The 24,100-nt window shown below is 42.2% G+C and overlaps 1 protein-coding gene across 1 annotated transcript in view; it reads right to left on the bottom strand.

Annotated features, from left to right (window-relative positions):
* The window catches only part of VSTM4 (V-set and transmembrane domain containing 4), a 123,317-nt gene that overhangs the window by 43,673 nt on the left and 55,544 nt on the right, over positions 1–24,100 (bottom strand). Inside the window, exons 4-5 of the mRNA XM_038744133.1 lie at positions 18,935–19,042; positions 2,551–2,584 (exon numbers count right to left, since the gene is read on the bottom strand). Coding sequence (XP_038600061.1) covers positions 2,551–2,584; positions 18,935–19,042 — 142 coding nt within the window. The remainder of the gene's footprint in view (positions 1–2,550; positions 2,585–18,934; positions 19,043–24,100) is intronic.

Here is a 24,100-nt window from a genome sequence, read left to right as displayed (position 1 = left end):
TTCCTCCAAATTAAAGTTTTCTTCCCCTTTTAATAGTAGACACTATTTCTTTCCTTTGGACCCTGTGAGTTGGCAAGTTGGATGACACTAAATGACCCAAAGCTTTTTTGCTTTATATTATTTCAAGGAACACGCACATGAGACTGGGATGATTAGTTCAGTATGTTTGGTTTTGTTCTCTGTCTCCCCCTTTTAGACTGTGTGCCCACTGTTGGGTAGGGACTGTTTCTATATGTTGCCATCTTGTACTTCCCAAGTGCTTAGTACAGTGCTCTGCACACAGTAAGCCCTCAATATATATGATTGATTGATTGATTGATTCAGTGCAGTTGAGGCAAGACCGTGACAAAGCCTGACAATCCATTGACACTGCTTTCAGGCCTTTCACGTGCCTTTTCCTGCAATTGGCTAATGAGTTCATTGTCCCATACCAATGCATTATTGAGAATACACTAAGTTTTCTCAATATTGAGTGGCAGAATTCTGGGTGGGGAATTTGTTTTGGGTAGGGCCAGTGATGATTATTTGGTTAGCCAACATGTGCTAAACAAATGAAAGGTTTCTTGTCCTTTTTTTTCAATTAGCTTTGCCTTTAACTTGGGTTTCTTTGGTTAGTGACTTCACTTTTTTTTTCTTTCCTTCACTTTAATACCATTTTGACTGATTACATTTTATTATTTTGATTTTTCCTTACTGTTCATATCTCATGCATCAGTTAATACCAATTGCAAATAGGTTTTCTGCAATATTTCTATTTTAGCTGGTTAAAGAAGGAGCTATTGGTTTGAACCACCACACTGGGAATCAATTTGCTCGTTCCTCTCCCAGTTGCAGGTCCTAACTTTGCTCTATGATCAGGGGAATCAACTTAACAACCAATCAATCAACTTTATTTATTGAGTGCTTACTGTGTGCAGAACACTGTACTAGGCGTTTGAAAGAGTACAATGTAACAGACACATTCCCTGCCCATGATGAGCTCAAGTGATGACTCAAGTTCCTCTGGAATGATTGGTCTCTTCACCTTAAAATGCTGGGAAGACTGATAGGTTTTCCCAAAGATCTTAATCTTTCCTGAGTAATAAAATAAGGGTTAAGTAGGAATGTTAACTCTTCCAGGTCAGTAGGTGGAAAACCCCCTGAAAAAATGCCAGGATCACAGAGAAGACCAAAACACATTTTCATGGTTTTCCACCCCCCCCCAGCCTTTTCTTTTCTCACTCATCTGAAAAAAACGATATTAGTTATGTGCACTGTAATAAGATGGAGGCATTACAGTGGTGCCTTCCCACTAGTTCATTAATAAATGGTTAATCTACTATTGTGACGATTTTTTAGAACCTGTGAATCTGCTTTCTGAATATGGCTTTAACTTGATCCTCAAAAGGGAAGATTTGTATTACTGGAAAAGCCAAAATCAAGAGCAAAGAATAAGTAATAAAGCCTATTCAGAGTGCTAGTGAATGAAGCAACTATAGAGCCATAAGGATAACAATAATGATATTGATAAATAATCATATTTGTTAAACATCACGATGTGCCAAGCACTGAGGTGGATATAATGCCAATCAGATGAGTCACAGTGCTTTCTCCACATGGGAATCGCAAACAACAGGGAGGAAAACAGGCATTTAATCCCCAATTTACAGATGAAAAAGTGAGGTGCAGGGATGTTTAGTGTCTTTCCCAAAGTCTCAAAGTAGGCTCACTCTTAATCTCATGAGGGATAGGTAATGTGTCTGATCTGATTGTATTGTGCCTAACCCCAACACTTAGCACAGTGTGTGATACACAGTAAGCAATTAAAATATTATTTTTATTTCTATTATTACCATCACCATTATTATTTATTCTTCTATTGTAGAGCTAGGAGAGAACCGAGATCCCAGTCTCCCAGGCCTGTGCTCTCTCCCATTAGGCCACATCACTTCTTTTGTGTAAATTGTGATTTCATTTATAATTTTGTTTTGATGTTCCAACTCCCATTTTAGTTCTTGTTAAAGATTAATGCTGCTTACCTAGGTCAAGTAAAGCAACAAGTTACACCAAAGAGCCTCCACGGGTGAATTACCTTTCCCCCTGAACATCGAGTAACTGATTTCAACTTTCTCAAAGTCCATGATGAGGTGATAGTGATATAGTGCCACACACCCAATATCTACAAATAGTAACGGATGCTGTTGACCCTAAAGAAGTCTGAAACATTTTTTTTAATTGTATGTGTTGGTGCCAGGTACTTTACTAAAGCCTATGGTGGAGACGAGATTGGACACAGTCCAAGTTCCACATGGGGTTCACAGTCTGAATCCCCATTTTACAAATGAGGTAACTAAGGCAGAGAGAGGTTAAATAACTTTCCCAAGGTCACATAGCAGACAAGTGGTGGAGTTAGAATTAGAACCCAGGTCCTTCTGTCTCCCAGGCCTATGCTCTTTCCACTAGGTCACGCAGCTTTTCATATGACTTTTTAATTCAAAATTTCTCTTTCAATGGCTATACAAGTAAAAACTCACAGGTTCGGGAGCTTAAATAGGAAGAAAATAATCCTACCTGTTCTGGGGACACTTCACCAAATAGTGTTTCACTGTGAAAAGAAAAACAGAAACCTATAAATAAATGCTACTCTCTAAAGGCATTCATTCCAAGCTACTGGAGAGCAAGTCATAGCTGTTAATATATCTGATGCAAAAGCAACACAGAACCATCAGGTTGCTCCTAATAATGGATTCCCATTGTCTCTGCCATTTCTGTGGTCTCCATCCAGACATGTGGACAGAAGATGGCAATGGGGTGAGCTCTGCCTATGACAAAAATGAGATCATGACACTTAGAGGAAGAGAAACAAGGGAAGAGGTCATGGAGAGGGGCTACCTAAATTCCCAGAATTGATCCTTTCCTTAGAGATTTATTTTGGGTAAGGGTGTGGTCACCCCAGAAGCAGTCTTCATTCATTCAGTCTTATTTATTGAGCACTTACTGTGTGCAAAGCACTGTACTAAGCACTTGGGAGAGTACACTATAGCAATAGACACTTTCTTTGCCCACAATGAGCTCACAGTCTTAAATTTTAACATGTATTATTAAAAAGTGCTTTGTTCTATTTCTTCTGTCTTTCCACTCTTGATTGGAGACTCAGGAGTGGTGACTGCTTCCAAAAAATAATATAGCCCTTTGGTGTGAATTTTTTATATTATGTGCCCTTTAAAAATGAAATTAAATATCTCTTTTAGAAGGATGCTAAACAGACAAAAACAATCCCTGAAATTTTTTGAAAGTAAGATGTGTAAGTAGTTGTACTGTTCACTGCAGTAATATTTTTAGATGTAATCCAGCACCACTACCTTTGAAAAAATAGATTGGGCATATTATTTTATATGGACTATCCGGTACCCTGGCAATACACATGATTTAATAGCTAGACTGTGAGCCTGCTGTTCTTCTAGACTGTGAGCCCGCTGTTGGGTAGGGACCATCTCTATATGTTGCCAACTTGTACTTTCCAAGCGCTTAGAAAAGTGCTCTGCCACAGTAAGCGCTCAATAAATATGACTGATTGATTGATTGATTGAATAAATATGATTGAATGAATGAACGAACAGCTAACGACCTAGAATTCTGGCTGTCCTTTGCTCAGCTTGCTGGGATTCTTCAGAATTCATTGGAACCCTCATGATGGAAGCAAAGAAAGGGGGCACAGGTGAGTGGTGGGAAAAGAGGGTCATCTGCTGACATTTGTAATAATAATGATGATGATGATAATAATAATAATAATAATAATAATAATAATAATAATAATAATAATGGTATTTGTTAAGTACTTACTTTGTGCCAAGCACTTTTCTAAGTGCTGGGGTAGATACAAGGTAATCAGGTAGTCTTAATCCCCATTTTTACAGATGAGGTAACTGAGGCACAGAGAGGTTAAGTAGCTTGCCAAAGGTCACACAGCAAACAAGTGGCAGAGCCAGGATTAAAAGCCTTATCCTCTGACTCCCAAGCCCAGTCTCTTTCGTCTAAACCATGATGCTTCTCCATCAATCAACAATATTTACTGTGTGCTTATTGAGTGCAGAGCCCTGAGGTAAGCCTTTAGGAGAATATAGCAGAACCAAGATACACACCTCGTACAGCTTACAATCTAATGGGAAGACAGACAAAAATGATTTACAAATAGTGAAAGTTGGAAGGAAATCAAGAATATATATGTTAAAGTTGAATAAATGTCAGGATAAAATTGTTGAATCAATAATTGAGTACACAAATGAATATTCCTGGGCACGTAAATGTTGAGGATAGGGATTATTTAAGTGCTCAGGTTGGCATGGGAAGGGTGTGGTGAATTGATCAAAGAAGGTTTCCTGGAGGAGTTGGGATAGAAGGATTTCTTCAGATTTGGGACTAGTGTTGCTGGGTCCTTTGGTTTAATCTAGCCAAGGTGAATATTTATGCAAATGTCGGCACCAGATTCTTCTAGGGTGCAAGTGGGGGAAAAATTGGAACTTTCCATTGAAAATCCAGTAGGGAAATATGCCAGTATCCTAATACGGGTAAAATATTGAAATCATGGGGACACTTCTCTTTCACTAACTCCTGAAATCCATCGATCCAAATTCTCCTCAGGTGTTGTGGGAATTTCTAGTGGCCTGTTCTAGGTATGAGGTGTACATGGCTGAGGGGAGTAGTTTGGCAATGCTCTTTGTGAACTAAACCAGTTGCAAGGCCTAGTGGATAGAGCACAGAACTGGGAGTCAGAAGGACGTGGGTTCTAATCCCACCTCTGCCATTCATTCATTCAGTAGTATTTATCGAGTGCTTACTGTGTGCAAAGCACTGTACTAAGCATGTGGCAGAGTGCAATACAGCAAAGAGTTGTCTATTATGTGACATTGGGCAAGTCACTTCACTTCTCTGGGCCTCAGTTACCTCATCTGTAAAATGGAAGTTAAGTCTGTGAGCCCCATATGGGACAGGGACTATGTCCAACCTGATTACCTTATATCTACTCCTGTGCTTAGTACAGTATAATAAGCTCTTAACATACCAAAAAAGATAAAAAGGACTGTTATGACAATTCAGCACTCTGATGCCTGAACAGAGCGAAATCCCTGGTTAGAAGAAATGACCAGAGCTTTTTTTCCTCTTCTTCAGTTTGGGCTCTGTCTGCTGCTGATTATCTATTTTCTGTGGACTGCTGAGGCCTAGGCCAGTCTGGAGAGAAGTATGTTAGGGAATTATAATATTGAGGAATTATTATCATTAAAAATCTTGGGGAAGAAAGACATGGCTGAAGACCTTTTCATAACCAGAGGGGGAAGAATCAGTGGCTGAGGGTATTTTATAATAATGGTTGTTTTTGCTAAGTGTTTAGTATATGCCAAACATAGTCCTAAGCACTGGAGTAGGTACATTCATTTATTCATTCATTCAATCATATTTATTGAGAGTTTACTGAGTGCAGAGCACTGTACTAAGCACTTGGGAAGTACAAGTCGGCAACATATAGAAACAGCCCTTTCCTCTCCATCCATACCGCTACCCTGCTCATTCAAGCTCTCATCCTATCCCGTCTGGACTACTGCGTCAGCCTTCTGTCTGATCTCCCATCCTCTTGTCTCTCCCCACTTCAATCCATACTTCATGCTGCTGCCCGGATTGTCTTTGTCCAGAAACACTCTGGGCATGTTACTCCCCTCCTCAAAAATCTCCAGTGGCTACCAATCAATCTGCACATCAGGCAGAAACTCCTCACCCTGGGCTTCAAGGCTGTCCATCACCTCGCCCCCTCCTACCTCACCTCCCTTCTCTCCTTCTCCAGCCCAGCCCGCACCCTCCGCTCCTCTGCCGCTAATCTCCTCACCGTACCTCATTCTCGCCTGTCCCACCATCGACCCCCGGCCCACGTCATCCCCCGGGCCTGGAATGCCCTCCCTCTGCCAATCCGCCAAGCTAGCTCTCTTCCTCCCTTCAAGGTCCTACTGAGAGCTCACCTCCTCCAGGAGGCCTTCCCAGACTGAGCCCCTTCCTTCCTCTCCCCCTCGTCCCCCTCTCCATCCCCCCATCTTACCTCCTTCTCTTCTCCACAGCACCTGTATATATGCATATATGTTTGTACATATTTATTACCCTATTCATTTTACTTGTACATATCTATTCTATTTATTTTATTTTGTTAGTATGTTTGGTTTTGTTCTCTGTCTCCCCCTTTTAGACTGTGAGCCCACTGTTGGGTAGGGACTGTCTCTATATGTTACCAACATGTACTGCCCAAGCACTTAGTACAGTGCTCTGTACACAGTAAGCGCTCAATAAACACGATTGATTGATTGATTGATTGACTGATTGATTGATTACTAAACAATGGGCTCACAGTCTAGAAGGGGAAGACAGACAACAAAACAAAGCATGTAGACAGGTGTCAAAATCGTCAGAACAAACAGAATTAAAGCTATATGCACATCATTAACAAAATAAATAGAATAGTAAATATATACAAGTAAAATAAACAGAGTAAAAAATCTGTGCAAATATACATACAGGTGCTGTGGGGAGGGGAAGGAGGTAGGGCGGGAGGGATGGGGAGGAGGAGAGGAAAAGGGGGGCTCCATCTGGGAAGGCCTCCTGGAGGAGATGAGCTCTCAGTAGGGCTTTGAAGGGAGGAAGAGAGCTAGCTTGGCGGATGTGGGGAGGGAGGGCATTCCAGGCCAGGGGGAGGACATGGGCCAGGGGTGGATGGCGGGACAGGCGAGAACGGGGCCCAGTGAGGAGGTTAGCAGTGGCAGAGGAGCGGAGGGTGCGGGCCGGGCTGGAGAAGAAGAGAAGGGAGGTGAGGTAGGAGGGGGTGAGGGAATGGACAGCGTTGAAGCAGAGAGTGAGAAGCCTTTGTTTGATTCATAGTTCGACAGGCAGCCGCTGGAGATTTTTGAGGGGAGTGACATGCCCAGAGCGTTTCCGCACAAAGATTATCTGGGCAGCAGAGTGAAGTATAGACTGAAGTGGGGAGAAGCATGAAAATGGGTGATCAGAGAGGAGGCTGATGCAGTAATCCAGTCGGGATAGGATGAGAGACTGAACCACCAAGGTAGCAGTTTGGATGGAGAGGAAAGGGCAGATCTTGGCGATGTTGTGGAGGGGAGACTGGCAGGTTTTGGTGATGGATTGGATGTGTGGGGTGAATGAGAGAGCGGAGTCGAGGATGACACCAAGGTTGCAGGCTTGTGAGACGGGAAGGATGGTAGTGTCATCTACAGTGACAGGAAAGTCAGGGAGAGGGCAGGGTTCGGGAGGGAAGATAAGGGGTTCAGTCTTGGACATATTGAGTTACAAGGTAATCAGGTTAGACAGAGTTCTTGTCCTTCGCTATATGCCTTCACTTACAGCCTAAGTAGGAGGGCTAAGAGATACTGAATCCTTATTTTACAGTGAGTTAAGTGAGGCACAGAGAAGTTCAGGGATTTGCCCAAGTTCACACAGCAGGAAGAGCTGGGATTAGAACCTATGTCCCCTGACTCCCAGCCAGATCCATGCTCTTTCCGTTATGCAGTAAATGCTCAATAAATACTATTGGTCATTAATGGGAGAATACAGCCATATTAAAAAATGCTTAATGCAAGGAAACTGAAATACATTTCCTAGCAACGAGTAATCCCGTCTCCCCAAAAGGAGCAAAAATCTCACTAAATTTATTGAATCCAAGCATACGATGATTTAGAAAATGCACTGTGCTCCACGTTACTTTTTTAGGGGTCAGGGAGAAGACTGATATGTAGGAAAGAGAATAAAAATTACAGCCCATTTCTTCGTTCTCAACACTCCTCCTTTTTCATGGTATTTGTTAAGTGCTTATGAAGTGCTGGACACTGTACTGAGCACTGGGGCAGATACAAGGTAATCAGGTTGAGACACAGTCCCTGTCCCACGTGGTGCTTCCTCACGGTTTTAATCCTCATTTTACAGAATGAGGGATCCAGCTCACACAGCAGCAGACAAGTGGGAGAGCAGGGATTAGAACTCAGGGCTTTCTCAGTTCCAGGCCCATGCTCTATCCACTAGACCACACTGCTTCCATTCCTTTCAGTAATTGAAACGAGAAAGGGAATTACTCTGGAGCAAGATACTGGAGCAAACTGTGCAATTTCCATCCCGAAAACATGGGACAGTAAATTGTCGTGGAATGTTTAAGTCTGGAGACGGGTTGCTGGACCAGATGAACTCTGGGAGCCAGAAGGTCCTGGGTTCTAATCCTGGCTCTGCCACTTGTCTGCTGTGTAACCTTGAACAAATTGCTTAACTTCTCTGTGTCTCAGTTACCTCATCTGTAAAATGGGGACTGAAATTGTAAGCCCCACATGTGATAGTGACTGTGTCCAACTTCATTTGCTTGTATCCTCCCCAGCGCTTAGTACAGTGCCTGACACATACCCAACAGTGGGCTCACAGTCTAGAAGTTGGCAACATCTAGAGCTGGTCCTGACTCAGCAGCGGTAATAATAATAATAATAATAATAATAATAATAATAATAATAATAATATTTGTTAAGCACTTACTGTGTGCCAAACACTGCTCTAAACACTAGACACTGTTATAAGCGCTGGATAATAATGATCCAGACTGAGCCCCCTCCTTCCTCTCCCCCTCCCGCCACCTTATCTCCTTCCCCTCTCCACAGCACCTGTATATATATATATATATATATATATATATATATATATATATATATATACATATATATATACAGTAATATATATATTACTCTATTTTATTTGTACATATTCTATTTATTTTATTTTGTTAATATGTTTTGTTTTGTTCCCTGTCTCCCCCTTCTAGACTGTTAGCCCACTGTTGGGTAGGGACCGTCTCTATATGTTGACAACTTGTACTTCCCAAGCACTTAGTACAGTGCTCTGCACACAGTAAGCGCTCAATAAATACAATTGAATGAATGAATAGTAAGCGCATAACAAACACCACCATTGTTTTGTAGTCCCCCTTTTAGTTCTACCATTCTAAGAAATTTGCTATCATTTTAATAATTTTAAGGCTACACATAGTCCTACTTACTGGAAAGATGTCTTAAAATCTTTTATTAACCATTCTCTAAAGAACCTCACAGGAACAGCAAGGCATTCTACTTCCTTAAGGCTTCATGCCAGATAAATTCCCCAATCAATTCATCATATTTATTGAGCACTTATTGTGTGCAGAGGATTGTACTAACCACTCCTTAACAAGAAGCAGCATGTTCAAGTGGATAGAGCATGGGCCTAGGGGGGGCTGCATTCTAATCCCAACCTCGTCACTTGTCTGCTGCAGTCTGATCTTGGGCAAGTCACTTAACCTCTCTGTGCCTCAGTTTCCTCATCTGTAAAATGGGGAATTACCACTTTGAGCTCTCTGTGGACAAGGGACTGTGTCCAACCTGATTACCTTGTATCTACGCCCGTGCTTAGTAGAGTGCCTTGCACATAGTAAGGCCTTCATAAATACCATTAAAAAAATTATATCTTTGTACAGTGGGCTGTGGGAGGACAAGATTCAGTTGCATATGTCTCTTTTCCATTTTTCCACAACTCCTCTATCAGAGATCATGTCTACCAATTCTATTGAGCTTTGCACATAGTAAGTGCTTAATAAATGTCGTTATTATTATTATTATTATTACTCACAAACACACACACACACACACTCTGCCCAGAGTAAGTGTTCAATAAATACATTGATTAATTGATTGATTGGTCCTGAGAGTACATACTCTTCCTTTACATGGTCCCAATCCAAGCTACTCTGTGCTACCTACCTGAAAGGTGGATATCTGTTTCCTGGTTTGACAAGCGAGGATACTGAGAGATTAGGGCAGTTGTAGATCACAGAACAAGAAAGTGGAATCTCCAAGATTCCCCAAGTGGATTCCCCAAGGAATCCCAGACATGTTACTCAAAATGGATTTGGAGATAACCAAGGTTTGCCAGAGGGAAATGGGAGAGAAGGATGGGGAGCAGTAGGATCCCAGTTTGCTCTAGAAATCCTTGCTTTTTGTGCTATTTTGCCCACAACCCAATTGGATCCTAGGAGAGTCCAACCCCCATTTAGATTCATTTAAGAAGGTAATTTTGCCTTCAGACAATTTCCAAGGTTGGGCCCTTGAAATTCACTGTGCTTGGCTAAACTGTTTAGAGTTTTTGCTTTTTTTTTTTATTATTTTTTTATTTTTTACTCTGTGTGGTTGATACAACTCCGTTGGGTTACATAAAATATGAAAAGCAACCTATTTTAAAGACATGAAGTCTTAAATACTGTCCAGTAAGCAGGGATAAAAATCAAGTCGCATCTAGAATTTGTGGGGTCTTTTTAAATCTATAGCCATCCTCAGCACTTGAACATATTCTTTGTGCTTATGTATATTCATTTGAACATTTGGTTTACTCTGAATTCATTGTTTGTAAATATTTTTAATGCCTGGCTCCCCAGCTATTCGGCAAACTCTTTGAGGGCTGGGAAGCAGGGAACATATATTATGCTTCTGCTGTACTCTCCCAAGAGCTTAGTAGAGTGCACTGCACTCAGTGGGCATTCAATAAATACCATTAATATTGCTACTACGTGGGAAAGAAGTTTAGATACTGAAACAAATGTTTTCACAGAGAATTGTTACGGGCACCGCCCAGCAGGTCTAAAGAATATTAGCACATAAGAACCAAGCTTTTCTTTTTATTTTAATCTATCTTAGTTGGGGAGAAGCTGCCAAGATTAACCACAGTGTAATTAGTCTTTTGGCTACGGGTCTTGATGTTTTCTAGGGTGATCTGTATTTTCAAAATTCATGAAATGTTCATGAGGAGAGCTCAGTATTCCTGGTACTAGAAGCAAAGCACTGAGTACATTAGCCTGTGTGATTTTAGGAAAAACCTAAACAGAACAAAAAAAAATTACTGATTTTTACTTGACATATGGATGGAATTAATCTATCATACAAAATCAGTTACTTAGAAAACAATCCTTCACACCTCATCAAAACACTTGATGCCTCCCTAATAATAATGACGGCCTTTTAGACTGTGAGCCCACTGTTGGGTAGGGACTGTCTCTATGTGATGCCAATTTGTACTTCCCAAGCGCTTAGTACAGTGCTCTGCACATAGTAAGCGCTCAATAAATACGATTGATTGATTGATTGATTGATTGATTATTAAGTGCCTACTATGTGCAAAGCACTGTTCTAAGCCCTGGGGAGATTACAAGGTGATCAGGTGGTCCCACGGGGGGCTCACAGTCTTAATCCCCATTTTACAGATGAGGGAAGTGAAGTGAAGTGACGCCCAGAGAAGTGAAGTGAAGTGACTTGCCCAAAGTCACACCGCTGACAATTGGAGGAGCTGGGATTTGAACCCATGACCTCTGACTCCAAAGCCCAGGCTCTTTTCCACTGAGCCATGCTGCTTCTCCCTAATTCAAGCAGCGTGGCTCAGGGAAGCAGCGTGGCTCAGTGGAAAGAGCCTGGGCTTTGGAGTCAGAGGTCGGGGGTTCAAATCCCGGCTCCACCACTTGTCAGCTGTGTAACTTTGGGCAAGTCACTTCACTTCTCTGGGCCTCAGTTCCCTCATCTGTAAAATGGGGATGAAGACTGTGAGCCCCAAGTGGGACAACCTGATTACCTTGTATCTACCCCAGCATTTAGAACAGTGCTTGGCACATAGTAAGTGCTTAACAAATACCAACATTATTATTATTACTATTATTATTATTATTATTATTATTAATTGCCATGTTCAACTGTTCACTCTCCAATGGCTTCTTCCCCATTGCTTTTCAAGATGCCCATATCTCTACTCTTAAAAAAGAGCTTCCCTTGATCCCACAGCTCCCTGCAGTTATCACTGCATCTGCCTCCTACCATTCCTCTCCAAATTCCTGGAGCGAGCTCTCTACTCCTGCTGCCTCAAGTTCCTATCCTCCAATTTTCTCCTTGACCCCCTCCAATCTGGCTTCCATCCCTTTCATTCCACGGAAACCACCCCCTTGCAGCTCACCAATGATCTCCTCCTTGACAAATCCAATGGCCTCTACTCCATTCTAATCCTCCTCAACGTCTCAGCTGCTGTGAATGCTATCGACCACCCCCTTCTCCTGTCCTCCCGGGATTAACTGACACTGCCCTCTCCTCGTTCTCTTCCTATCTCTCTGGATGCTCATTCTCTGTCTCTTTCATGGGCTCCTTTTCTGCCTTCCACCCCCTAACTGTGGGAGGGTCCCTCAGGGTTCAGTTCTAGGTCCCCTTCTTTTCTTCATCTACACCCACTGCCTTGGAAAACTCATTCTCTTGAAATGTAATACAACCACTCTGACTTTTTTCTCCCCCTTCTAAGTCCAGTCCGGTCCAGGCTTGTTAATGATGTGCATTTAGGCTTTAATTCTATTTGTTCTGACGACTTGACACCTGTCTGCAAGTTTTGTTTTGTTGTCTGTCTCCCCCTTCTAGACTGTGAGCCCATTGTCGGGTAGGGACCGTCTCTCTATGTTGCCGACTTGTACTTCCCAAGCTCTTAGTACAGTGCTCTACACACAGTAAGCGCTCAATAAATACAATTGAATGAATGAATGAATGAATTCTCTCCCATGGTTTCAACTATCACTTCTTTGCTGATGACACCCAAATCCACATCTCGAGCCCTGATCTCTGCAGTCTCACATTTCCTCCTGCCTTCAAGTCATCTCTATTTGGATGTTCTCCTGTTACCTCAGGCTTAATATGGCTAAAACTGAACTTCTTATCTTCCCACCCAAACCTTGTCCTCCCACTCACTTTCCCATCACTGTGGATGGCACCACTGGCTTTCCTGTCTCACAAGTCCCTAACCTTGGCATCATCCTTGACTCCTCTCTCTCTCATTCCACCCACATATTCAAGCCATCCCTAAATCCTGTCACTTTTACCTTCACAACATCGCCAAAATTCTCCCCTTCCCCTCCATCCAAACTGCTACCACATTAATTCATTCAATTGTATTTATTGACCGCTTACTGTGTACAGAGCACTGTACTAAGCGCTTGGGAAGTACAAGTTGGCAACATATAGAGATGGTCCCTATCCAACAGCAGTCTCATAGTCTAGAAGCAGCATGGCTCGGTGGAAAGAGCACGGGCTTTGGAGTCCGAGGTCATGGGTTCAAATCCTGGCTCCGCCAACTGTCAGCTATGTGGCTTTGGGCAAGTCACTTAACTTCTCTGTGCCTCAGTTACCTCATCTGTAAAATGGAGATGAAGACTTTGAGCCCCCTGTGGGACAACCTGATCACCCTGTATCCTCCTCAGCACTTAGAACAGTGCTTTGCACATAGTAAGTGCATAATAAATGCCATTATTATTATTATTATTAGAATGCAAGCACTTATCCTATCCCGCCTTAATTATTGTATCAGCCTCCTTGCTCTGTCTCCTGTCTCTCCCCAGTCCAGTCCATAATCCAGTCTGCTGCTCAGATCATTTTCCTTCAAAAACATTCACTCCATGTTTCCCCATTCCTCAAGAAACTCTGGTGGTTGCCCATCCACCTCCGCATAGAACAAAAACTCCTCACTGTTGGCTTTAAGGCACTCAATCACCTTGCCCCCTCCTGCCTCACCTTGCTGCTCTCCTACTACAACCCAGCCCACACAAATCATTCCTCTGATGCTAACCTTCTCACTGTACCTCCATCTTGTCCATCCTCCATCCTTCTACAGCCCAGCCCGCATCCTCCGCTCCTCTGCCACTAATCTCCTCACCGTGCCTCATTCTCACCTGTCCCACCGTCGACCCCTGGCCCACTTCATCCCCCTGGCCTGGAATGCCCTCCCTCCACACAGTGAGCCCACTGTTGGGTAGGGACTGTCTCTATATGTTGCCAATTTATACTTCCCAAGCGCTTAGTACAGTGCTCTGCACATAGTAAGCGCTCAATAAATACGATTGATGATGATGATCTGCCAAGCTAGCTCTCTTCCTCCCTTCAAGGTCCTACTGACAGCTCACCTCCTCCAGGAGGCCTTCCCACACTGAGCCCCCTCCTTCCTCTCCCCCTCCTCCCCCTCTCCATCCCCACCGCCTTATCTCCTTCCCTTCCCCACAGCACCCATATATATGTTTATATTTGTACATATTTATTACTCTATTTTACTTGTGCATATCTATTCTATTTATTTTATTTTGTTAATATGTTTTGTTTTGTTGTCTGTCTCCCCCTTCTAGACTGTGAGCCCACTGTTGGGTAGGGACCGTCTCTATATGTTGCCAACTTGTACTTCCCAAGTGCTTAGTACAGTGCTCTGCACACAGTAAGCGCTCAATAAATACAATTGATTGATTGATTGATCTTGTCTATCTTGCCACTGACTCTCATCCATAGCCTACCTCAGGCCTGGAACACCCTCCCTCCTCATATCAGACAGATAATTTCTCTCCCCCGACTTCATAGCCTTATTGAAGGCTCATCTCCCCCAAGAAGCTTTCCCTTACTAAGCCCCTCTCTCCTCTTCTCCCACTCCCTTCTGTATCACCCTGACTTGCTGCCTTCATTCATCCTCCCTCCCCTCCTCACAGCATGTTTGCAGCTTGGCTCAATGGAGAGAGCACGGGCTTGGGAGTCAGAGGTTGTGGGTTCTAATCCCCGGCTCTGCCACTTGTCAGCTGTGTGAACTTGGGCAAGTCACTTAACTTCTCTGTTCCTCAGTTACCTCATCTGTAAGATGGAGATTAAGACTGTGAGCCCCACGTGGGACAACCTGATAACCTTGGATCACCTTGTATCCTCCCCAGTGCTTAGAATAGTGCCTTGCACATCGTAAGTGCTTAGCAAATGCCATCAGCGTTATTATTATTATAAATCTGTGTATATCCATAAAGCATTTATCTATCTATCTATCTATCTATCTATCTATCTATCTATTTATTTATATTAACGTCTGTCTCCCCCTCTAGACTGTGAGCACAGAATGTGTCTGTCCTTATATTGTACTCTCCCAAGTGAATTAGTACAGTGCTTTGCGCACAGTAAGCACTCAATAAATGCGATTGAATGAACGATTGAATGAATGGATGAATGAATGAAAGGGAAAGTTACAAAAAAAAAGGCATGTGAAATGGCACTTTTTGGCTTCTTGTGTGACTCCCTGTATATTCTAATCTGAATTTTGTCAAATTGCAATCCATTATACCAGACTCCAAAAATGAATATGTGGTGGATCATGAGATCCAGCCCAAAGCAAAGATAGGACTCCCTGTTAGTGTTCATAGGGGTCAATACGGCTCTGGGAAAGACTGCTGAATTCTCTTCTTTTTTATGTATTATCAACAATGTGTTAGCTAAGTTTTGCTTCAAAGAGTAAATACAGTACACAAGCACACACATGCGCACACACGCACACATACACAAATGCACATCCACAAGAATGTAAGGTAAGGGACCAAAGAAATTCTGCTAGCTCCTTCTCCAGTAGTGAGAAGGGTAGATGTAGCCACAGTGATTTTGATTAATGTACACAAAAACATTCATACAATATGCATAAATTTGAAATTAATGTAAATAAAATATGAATTTAAATTGAAACTTAAGCAGCTGGCAATTTTTAATTTTCTTCTTTTCCCCAGTGAGATGCATCAGAAGAGATATGTGGTTTTATTATATTGAATCTCTAGCTGTGATCAGTCTTCTGATTGTATATTTTTTTCTCTACCCTAAGGCCCCCCAACCTCTCCTTACCATCTGACAGTGACTCTCCCCAACTTCAAAGTGTTCTAGAAGGCCCATCACCTCCAAGAGGCCTTCTTTAAGCATGCATCTGCCCTTTTCCCACTCCCTTCTGCATCACCCCGACTTGTTCCCTTTATTTACTACCCCAGCCCCACCTCACTTAAGTACATATCCATAATTTCTTTCTATTAATGCCTGTCTCCCTCTCCGAATGTAAGCTCGTTGTGGGCAGAAAATTTGTCTGTTGTACTCTCCCAAGTGCTTAGTACACTCCTCTGCCCCTAGTAAGTGCTCAATAAATACGCCTGATTGATTGATTGCTTAGTCTCAAAAGAAGCTGAGAAGAGCTTCCTTGAGAAGCAACATGGCTCAGTGGAAAGAGCACGTGCTTTGGAGTCAGAGTTCATGGGTTCAAATCCCAGTTCTGTCAACTGTCAGTTGTGTGACTTTTGGCAAGTCACTTATCAATCAATCGTATTTATTGAGCGCTTACTATGTGCAGAGCACTGTACTTAAGTCACTTAAGTACTTAAGTGTAAGTCACTTAACTTCTCTGTGCCTCAGTTCCCTCATCTATAAAATGGGATTAAGACTGTGAGCCCCCCATGGGACCACCTGATCACCTTGTAACCTCCTCAGCACTTAGAACAGTGTTTGCACATAGTAAGTGCTTAATAAGTGCCATTATTATCATTATCATTATTATTCCTTAGTTATTTGACTTGGGTTATTAGTGCTCCTAATTCTCTCCAAATCTTACATTTTCTAATCAACCCTGCTCAGACATTATTGCGGTTAGGGTATGTTCAACCAGTCTATCTGTATTGTATGTACTGAGCAGGATCTGTGTGTAGACCACGTATTAAGTTGTTGGAAGAGTGCAGTAGAGGAGTCTCGATAAAGGAGAAAGCAGTGTGGCCTTGTGGAAAGAGGCTGGACATGGCCATCAGAGGACCAGGATTTTCATCCTGCTCAGCCTCTTGTCTGCTGAGTGATATTGGACAAATCACTTAACTTCTTTGTGCCTCAGTTACCTCATCAGCAAAATGAGGATTAAGACTGTGAGTCCTATGCAGCATATGAAGCAAAAACTCTTCACTCTCGGCCTTCACTCTCTATCACCTCTCCCCCTCCTACCTCATCTCCCTTCTTTCCTTCTCCAGCCCAGCCCACACCATCTGCTTCTCTGCCGCTAACCTCCTCACTGTACCTCGTTCTCGCCTGTCCCACCATCGATCCCCCAGCCCACGTCCTTCTCCTGGCCTGGAATGCCCTCTCTCCACACATCTGCCAGGCGAGCTCTCTTCTTCCCTTCAAAGCCCTTCTGAGAGCTCACCTCCTCCAGGAGGCTTTCACAGACTGAGCCCCCTTTTTCCTCTCCTCCTCCCCATTCCCCCACGCTACCTCCTTCCCCTCCCCACAGCACTTGTATATATATATATATATATATATTTGTACAGATTTGTTACTTTATTTATTTTACTTATTTTATTTTACTTTATTTTCCTCTCCTCCTCCCCATTCCCCAGCCCTACCTCCTTCCCCTCCCCACAGCACTTGCATATATATATATACCATATATATATATATATATATATATATATATATATATATATATATATAATATATATATATTTGTACAGATTTATTACTTTATTTATTTTACTTGTACATATTTCCTATTCTATTTATTTTGTTAATGATGTGCATGTAGCTTTAATTATATTTGTTCTGATGATTTTGACACCTGTCTACATGTTTTGTTGTCTTGTCTCCCCCTTCTAGACTGTGAGCCCGTTATTGGGTAGGGGATGTCTCTATATGTTGCCGACTTGTACTTCCCAAGTGCTTAGTACAGTGCCCTGCACACAGTAAGTGCTCAATACATATGATTGAATGAATGAATGAATATGGACTATTGTCCAATCCGATTATCTTTTATCTACCCCAGTGCTTAGTACAGTTCCTGGCACTTAACAAATATCATAAGAAAGGGGATAGATATGTATTCTACCCTCCATCTTTCAGGAGTTGAGGTTTTGGAAATGCTGAAATTGAAAGCAGATTCCCCAGCTTGAGTTATAAAGGAATGGCTTCTTTGGAATCATTTGAATGGGATCCTGGCACACCCAGAAGCACTCTTTAGAAACGTGGAATGTACCCAGGTTTTAAAATATGCCACAAGCATCCCACGTATGCTCACTTTTCTCTTTCTCAGGCATCTGACTCCATTCATTCATTCATTCAATTGCATTTATTGAGCGCTTACTGTGTGCAGAGCACTGTACTAAGTGCTTGGGAAGTTCAAATTGGGAACATATAGAGACAGTCCCTACCCAACACGGGTTCACAGTCTAGAAGGGGGAGACAGATAAATAACGAGTAGACAGGTGTCATTACCATCAGAATAAATAGAATTATAGAATTATACACTTCACTAATAAAATAAATATAGTAAATACATACAAATAAAATAGAGTAATAAATATGTACAAATATATACAAGTGCTGTGGGGAGGGGAGGGGGGGAGGGCAGGGGAGTGATGAGGAGGGGAGGAGGAGGAGGAGAGGAAAAAGGAGAGGGGCTCAGTCTGGGAAGGCCTCCTGGAGGAGGTGAGCTCTCAGTAGGTCTTTGAAGGGAGGAAGAGAGAGAGGTTACTGCAAATCCTCTGAGGCAGAAGAACTAGGGTTTATCAGAAGGGATTAGGAGCCGATTTTCAAGCCAGAGGTTTCTCAGTGTCAGTGATTGTAGACACAGAAACCATGAGACCGCATGTGATTTTCTCTGCACACTTGCCCTGGGACATTTAATCCTCCCCTCCCATTTTGCATATGAGAGAACTAAGGCCTGGAGAATTTAAGTCATTTGCCCAGGGTTTGACAGCAGATCAGTTGTGCATCCAGCATTAGAACTCAAGTCTTCTGACTCCCAGCATGTTTTCTGATTCTTTCCGCCTCCCTGCCTTGAACTATCAACTAGATTGTAAGCTTCTTGAAAGCGGAGATCATTCCTACTAATTCTGTTTTTCTATTCCATGTGCCTCTGTACAGTGCTTTGCCTAGAGTAAGTGCTCAATATATTCTGCAGATAAGCTGCTCAAAGACAGAGATCTTGTTTGAAACTTATCTTGAAATTCTCTTCTGTGAAATAATTTTTCCTTGCACATGACTTTCATTCAGAGTTATAGCAATGTTTATGTTTCCATTACCTCTTGATCTCCTCTTGTTAACTAAAGATTGGCAGAGGATAATGAGTGTGAACAGGAGTACACTGAGAATTCCAATGCAGCATACAAGGACCGCATACATATACAAATCTGAAAGAGACGAAATAGAAATAAAAAGTTACTGGAAGTATGCAGCCTGGAATTGAGATTTAGGATAAAGCTTTCTAACTGGAAATCTCAGACTTCCTTAGTCATGCTTAACCATGATGAGACAGTTTTTTAAAAAAAAATCAGAACAGCAACTCCTTTTAAACAATCTAATTCTGGCTCTTCAACCAACTTTCTTTCTAATTTAATATGAAACTACAGAGACATCAGAGGAAAAATAATTCATTCATTCATTCAATTGTATTTATTGAGTACTTGCAGTGTACAGAGCACTGTACTAAGCTCTTACGAAGTACAATTCAGCAACAGATAGAGACAATCCCTACCCAACAACAGGTTCACAGTCTAGAAGGGGGGAGACAGACAACAAAACAAACCAAGTGGACAGGCATCAATAGCATCAAAATGAATAAATAGAATTATAGATATATACACATCATTAATGCAGAAACACTATAACAAAGCTCTTTGAATGAGACCCACATTGCAATAATGTAGAATTGGAGAACAAAAGAGATTTAGAGCTTGCTACTGCATAGCAGCAAATAGAGTTTGTGATGGACAGAAAGTTAGCTAAAGTAAGGACAATGTACTTAGAGATCTAAGGGCACAGGGAGTTACTAAATATATAACACGATCAGCTGAATGAGGTCAGCAGAAGAATACAAGCTTCTGGCCTTTTGAGTGATAAGAAAAGCCATCAATCTGACAGGTCATCTTGGGAATAATGGTCATCTAGTGTGCTGGGCAGCGGCAGCATGGCAGAGAGTCTAGGATGGATAATCAGGTTTACTGCACAGAAGGAGGCAAATGGTACAACATTTCTGTATTTTTACTAAGAAAACTCTATGGATACGCTATCAGAACAATTGCAGATGGAGTTGCGGTGCTCTGGGAGAGATGCGTCCATGGCGTCGCTATGGGTCGGAGACGACTCGATAACAAAGACAAGACAGTTGGAAATAGCACTTGTGCAGATGACATTAGAGGTGTGCGTGTGCTAAAACTGCAGTAACAAAGTGGGTAGGAAGACTTTGGCAGCTTTGAATCGAAATGGTTATTTTTGAATTGCTTCTGCTAATGGGAAATGAGTAACCTAATCTAGGTTGAACGTGGAGCCACTAAGTAGAATACCCGAGACTAATTGAATTTTCATGACTCTTAGGAGCCTTGTGAGTTATTCCTGTAGCATGTGGCCGGTAGCTGTGACTCTTGCAGGTTCAGTACATGAATTCAGCAGGAATATATTACTGTAGCACATCGCAGCAGATCCAGGACCCAGACTGAAAAGCCTAAATAGAGTCTGCTGACCACACACGTCACGGTTGAAAGTCAATTATGTTAGCATTTCATTCATTCATTCAATTGTATTTATTGAGCGCTTACTGTGTGCAGAGCACTGTCCTAAGCGCTTGGGAAGTACAAATCAGCAACATACAGAGACGGTCCCTAACCAACAACAGGCTCACAGTCTAGAAGACTATCAGTTACCTATATTTAAGGGTTGTCTCGTGAGTTTTAATAGTCCAAATCTAATAAAAGGTGCAGATAATTTACTTAAGCAGGGCATGAGCCAAACAGTTTGCCAAACTGGAAGCAGATTTTATGTACAGATTATCAGGTCTTAACTTGGACACATTTTAGGGCTTAGTGAATTTTGGAACTTGACACAACTTCCCTGGTTTGTCACGCTCAGGGAATCTTGGGAACTGCATTTCAAAAATCGGCCTGGATTATACTTCTGTTCTTCGTTACTCATCTCTCCTCCACATCCCATTCTCATGCTACCTTTGAAGAGACAATGAGGGTTCGATGTTGTCTCCCACTTTCTGGATGATGTAGTAGTAATAGTAATGATAATGATTACTTGGTGTTTGTGAAGTGCTTACTATGTGCCAGGCACTGTTCTAAGCGCTAGCATGGCTTGGGAGCCAGAGGTCATGGGTTCAAATCCTGGCTCCACTAATTGTTAGCTGTGTGACCTTGGACAAGTCACTTAGCTTCTCTGTGCCTCAGTTACCTCATCTGTCAAATGGGGATGAAGACTGTGAGCCCCACGTGGGACAACCTGATCACCTTGTATGCCCCTCCAGCACTTAGAACACTGCTTTGCACATAGCAAGCACTTAACCAATGCCATTATTGTTATTATTATTATTATTATTATTATTATTATTATTATTATTATTACATTATAATTAGTCTGGAATGCAGTCCTTTTTTCACATGAGGCTCACAGTTTTAATCCCCATTTTAAAGACGAGGGAATGAAGACACAGAGAAGTTAAGTGACATGCCCAACTTTGCACAACAGACAAGTGGAGGAGACAGGAAAAGAGCACAGGTCTTTCTGACACCTAGGCCACATTATTTCTCCTAGTAGTAATACGATTTATTAAGTGTCCAATGTGTGCAGAGCACTGTACTAAGAAATTCTGGGAAATAATGCACAGGTGGGAATTAGACACCACCCCTGCCCCTAGAGAGGCTCTCAATGCAAAAATTAAAGAGAGAGAAGAATGGTAATAGGCGTATAAGGAGATATGAAACAAAAACTCTAATGCAACATAAAGACAAAACAAAATTATTTGTAGGGCACTGGGACTAGAGGAGCAGAATTTCAGTCTCCTCGTAGCTCAAAATTCACAGTCAGGAACCACTATGACAGCAGCTATGACCACCTTCCTGAGGTTTTGTGGAAGTGGCAGGAGGCTGGTTCTGATTTTCTCCCCCCTGCCGGGGTGGTGGAAGACAGGTTGGGATGGAAGCTCCTTGGTAGAGCAGAGGCAATTTGGAACATTCATAAATCAATCAGTCAATCGATTAATCAACCAATTTTAGTTATTAATAATAATAATGGCATTTATTAAGCACTTACTATGTGCAAAGCACTCTTCTAAGCATTGGGGAGGTTACAAGGTGATCAGGTTGCCCCACAGGGGGCTCACAGTCTTAATCCCCATTTTACAGATGAGGTAACTGAGGCCCAGAGAAGGTAAGTGACTTGCCCAAAGTCACATTGGCAGAGCCGGGATTTGAATCCATGACCTCTAACTCCAAAGCCCAGGCTCTTTCCATTGAGCCATGCTGAGTGCTTTCTTTGTGCAGAGTGCTCTAGAAAGCACTTGGGAGAATATAATACAACAGAATTAGGACACACATTCCCTGCCTACAATTTGCTCATGGTCTAGGAGGGGAGACAGACATTGAGATGAATAAATAATTAATTTATAATACATAATTTAAAGATATGGATGTAATTAAAGATAATCAATCAACAAATGGTATTCATTAAGCACTTATTGTGTGCAGAGTACTGTACTGTTTGGGAAATTTCAATGTAGTGGGGTTTGTAGACATGCTCTATGCCCACAAGGAACTTGCAGTCAAACTGGGAGGGCAGACATTAAAATAAATGACAGAGGAAATAGTAAAGTATAAGGATGTAGACATTGAGAAGCAAGATGGCTCAGTGGAAAGAGCACGTGCTTTGGAGTCAGAGTTCATGGGTTCAAATCACGGCTCTGCCAACTGTCAGTTGTGTGATGTTGGGCAAGTCCCTTAACTTCTCTGTGCCTCATCTGCAAAATGGGGATGAAGACTGTGAGCCCCATGTGGGACAACCTGATCATTTTGTATCCTCCTCAGCGCTTAGAACAGTGCTTTGCTCATAGTAAGCACTTAAAAAATACCAAATATTATTATTATTATTATTATTATTATTATTATTATTATTATTATTATTATTATTATAAGGGCTGTGGTGCTGGGGAGAGTATAAAGGAAGTTAAGGTATACAGCCAAGTGCATAATTGACTTAAAGGGGAGCGTGGATATAGGGGAAATGAGAGATTAGTCAAGGAAGGCCTCTTTTAGATGTGATTTTAGGAAGGTTTTGAAGGTGGAGAGAGTGTCAGATAGGATGGGCGATAGAGTTCCCAACCAATGGAGGATGGAGGAATAGACAAGATTGGGATACAGAGAGTAGGCTGATAATAGAGAACTGGAGCATGCAAATTGGGTTTTAGTAGGAAACCAGCAAGGCAAGGTAGGAGGTAGCAAGCTGATTTGAGTGTCCGAAAGCCAAAGTTAACTTTCTGCTCAGTGTGAAGGCTGGATGGACAATCTTTGGAGGTTTTTTTGGGAGTGTGGAGATATGGAATAGTCAGTTTTTCAGAAAAATGACCAGAGTAGCAGAGTAAAGTTTGGACTGGAGAGGGAGAAACTGGAGGTGGGGAGGTCAGCGAGGAGGCTGATGCAGAAGTCATGGCCGGATATGATAAATGCTTTGATCGATGTGGCACCCGTTTGGAGAGAGATGAAAGGTTTGATTCCAGAGATGTTGTGACTGTAGAATTAACTGTATTGAATGTGCGGGTTGAGTGAGTGAGTTGAGTCAAAGATAATGTCAGCATGAGAAGCAGCGTGGCTCAGTGGAAAGAGCACGGGCTTTGGAGTCTGAGGTCAGGAGTTTAAATCCCAGCTCCACCAATTGTCAGGTGTGTGACTTTGGGCAAGTCACTTCACTTCTCTGTGCCTCGGTTACCTCATCTGTAAAATGGGGATTAAGACTGTGAGCCCACCATGGGACAACCTGATCACATCGTAACCTCCCCAGCACTTAGAACAGTACTTTGCACATAGTAAGCGCTTAATAAATGCCATCATCATCATCATCATCAATACCAAGTTTGTTGGCTTGTGAGATGGAATATGGTGGTGTTGTCCACAGGAATAGAAAAGTCCTGGGCAGGATGGGGTTTGGTGGGGAAGGTGAAGTGTTCTGTTTTGGACATTTTATGTTTGAGGCGTCAGTGGGCCATCCAAGGAGAGATGTCCTGAAGGCCAGAAGAAATGTGTGGCTGCAGAGAAGAAGAAAGGTCAGAGCTGGAAAGGTAGATTAAGGAATCAAATAATAGTAATAATAATGGTATTTGTTAAGTACTTACTTTGTGCCAGGCACTGTACTGAGCACTGGGGTGGATACAAGCAAATCAACCTGGACATGGTCCCTGTCCAATGTGGGGCTCACAGTCTCAA

The sequence above is a fragment of the Tachyglossus aculeatus genome, chromosome 3 (assembly GCF_015852505.1).
Source record: "Tachyglossus aculeatus isolate mTacAcu1 chromosome 3, mTacAcu1.pri, whole genome shotgun sequence".
Taxonomy (NCBI): Eukaryota; Metazoa; Chordata; class Mammalia; order Monotremata; family Tachyglossidae; genus Tachyglossus; species Tachyglossus aculeatus.
Note: the sequence above shows the minus strand (reverse complement) of the source record. Positions and strands in the feature narration are given on the sequence as shown.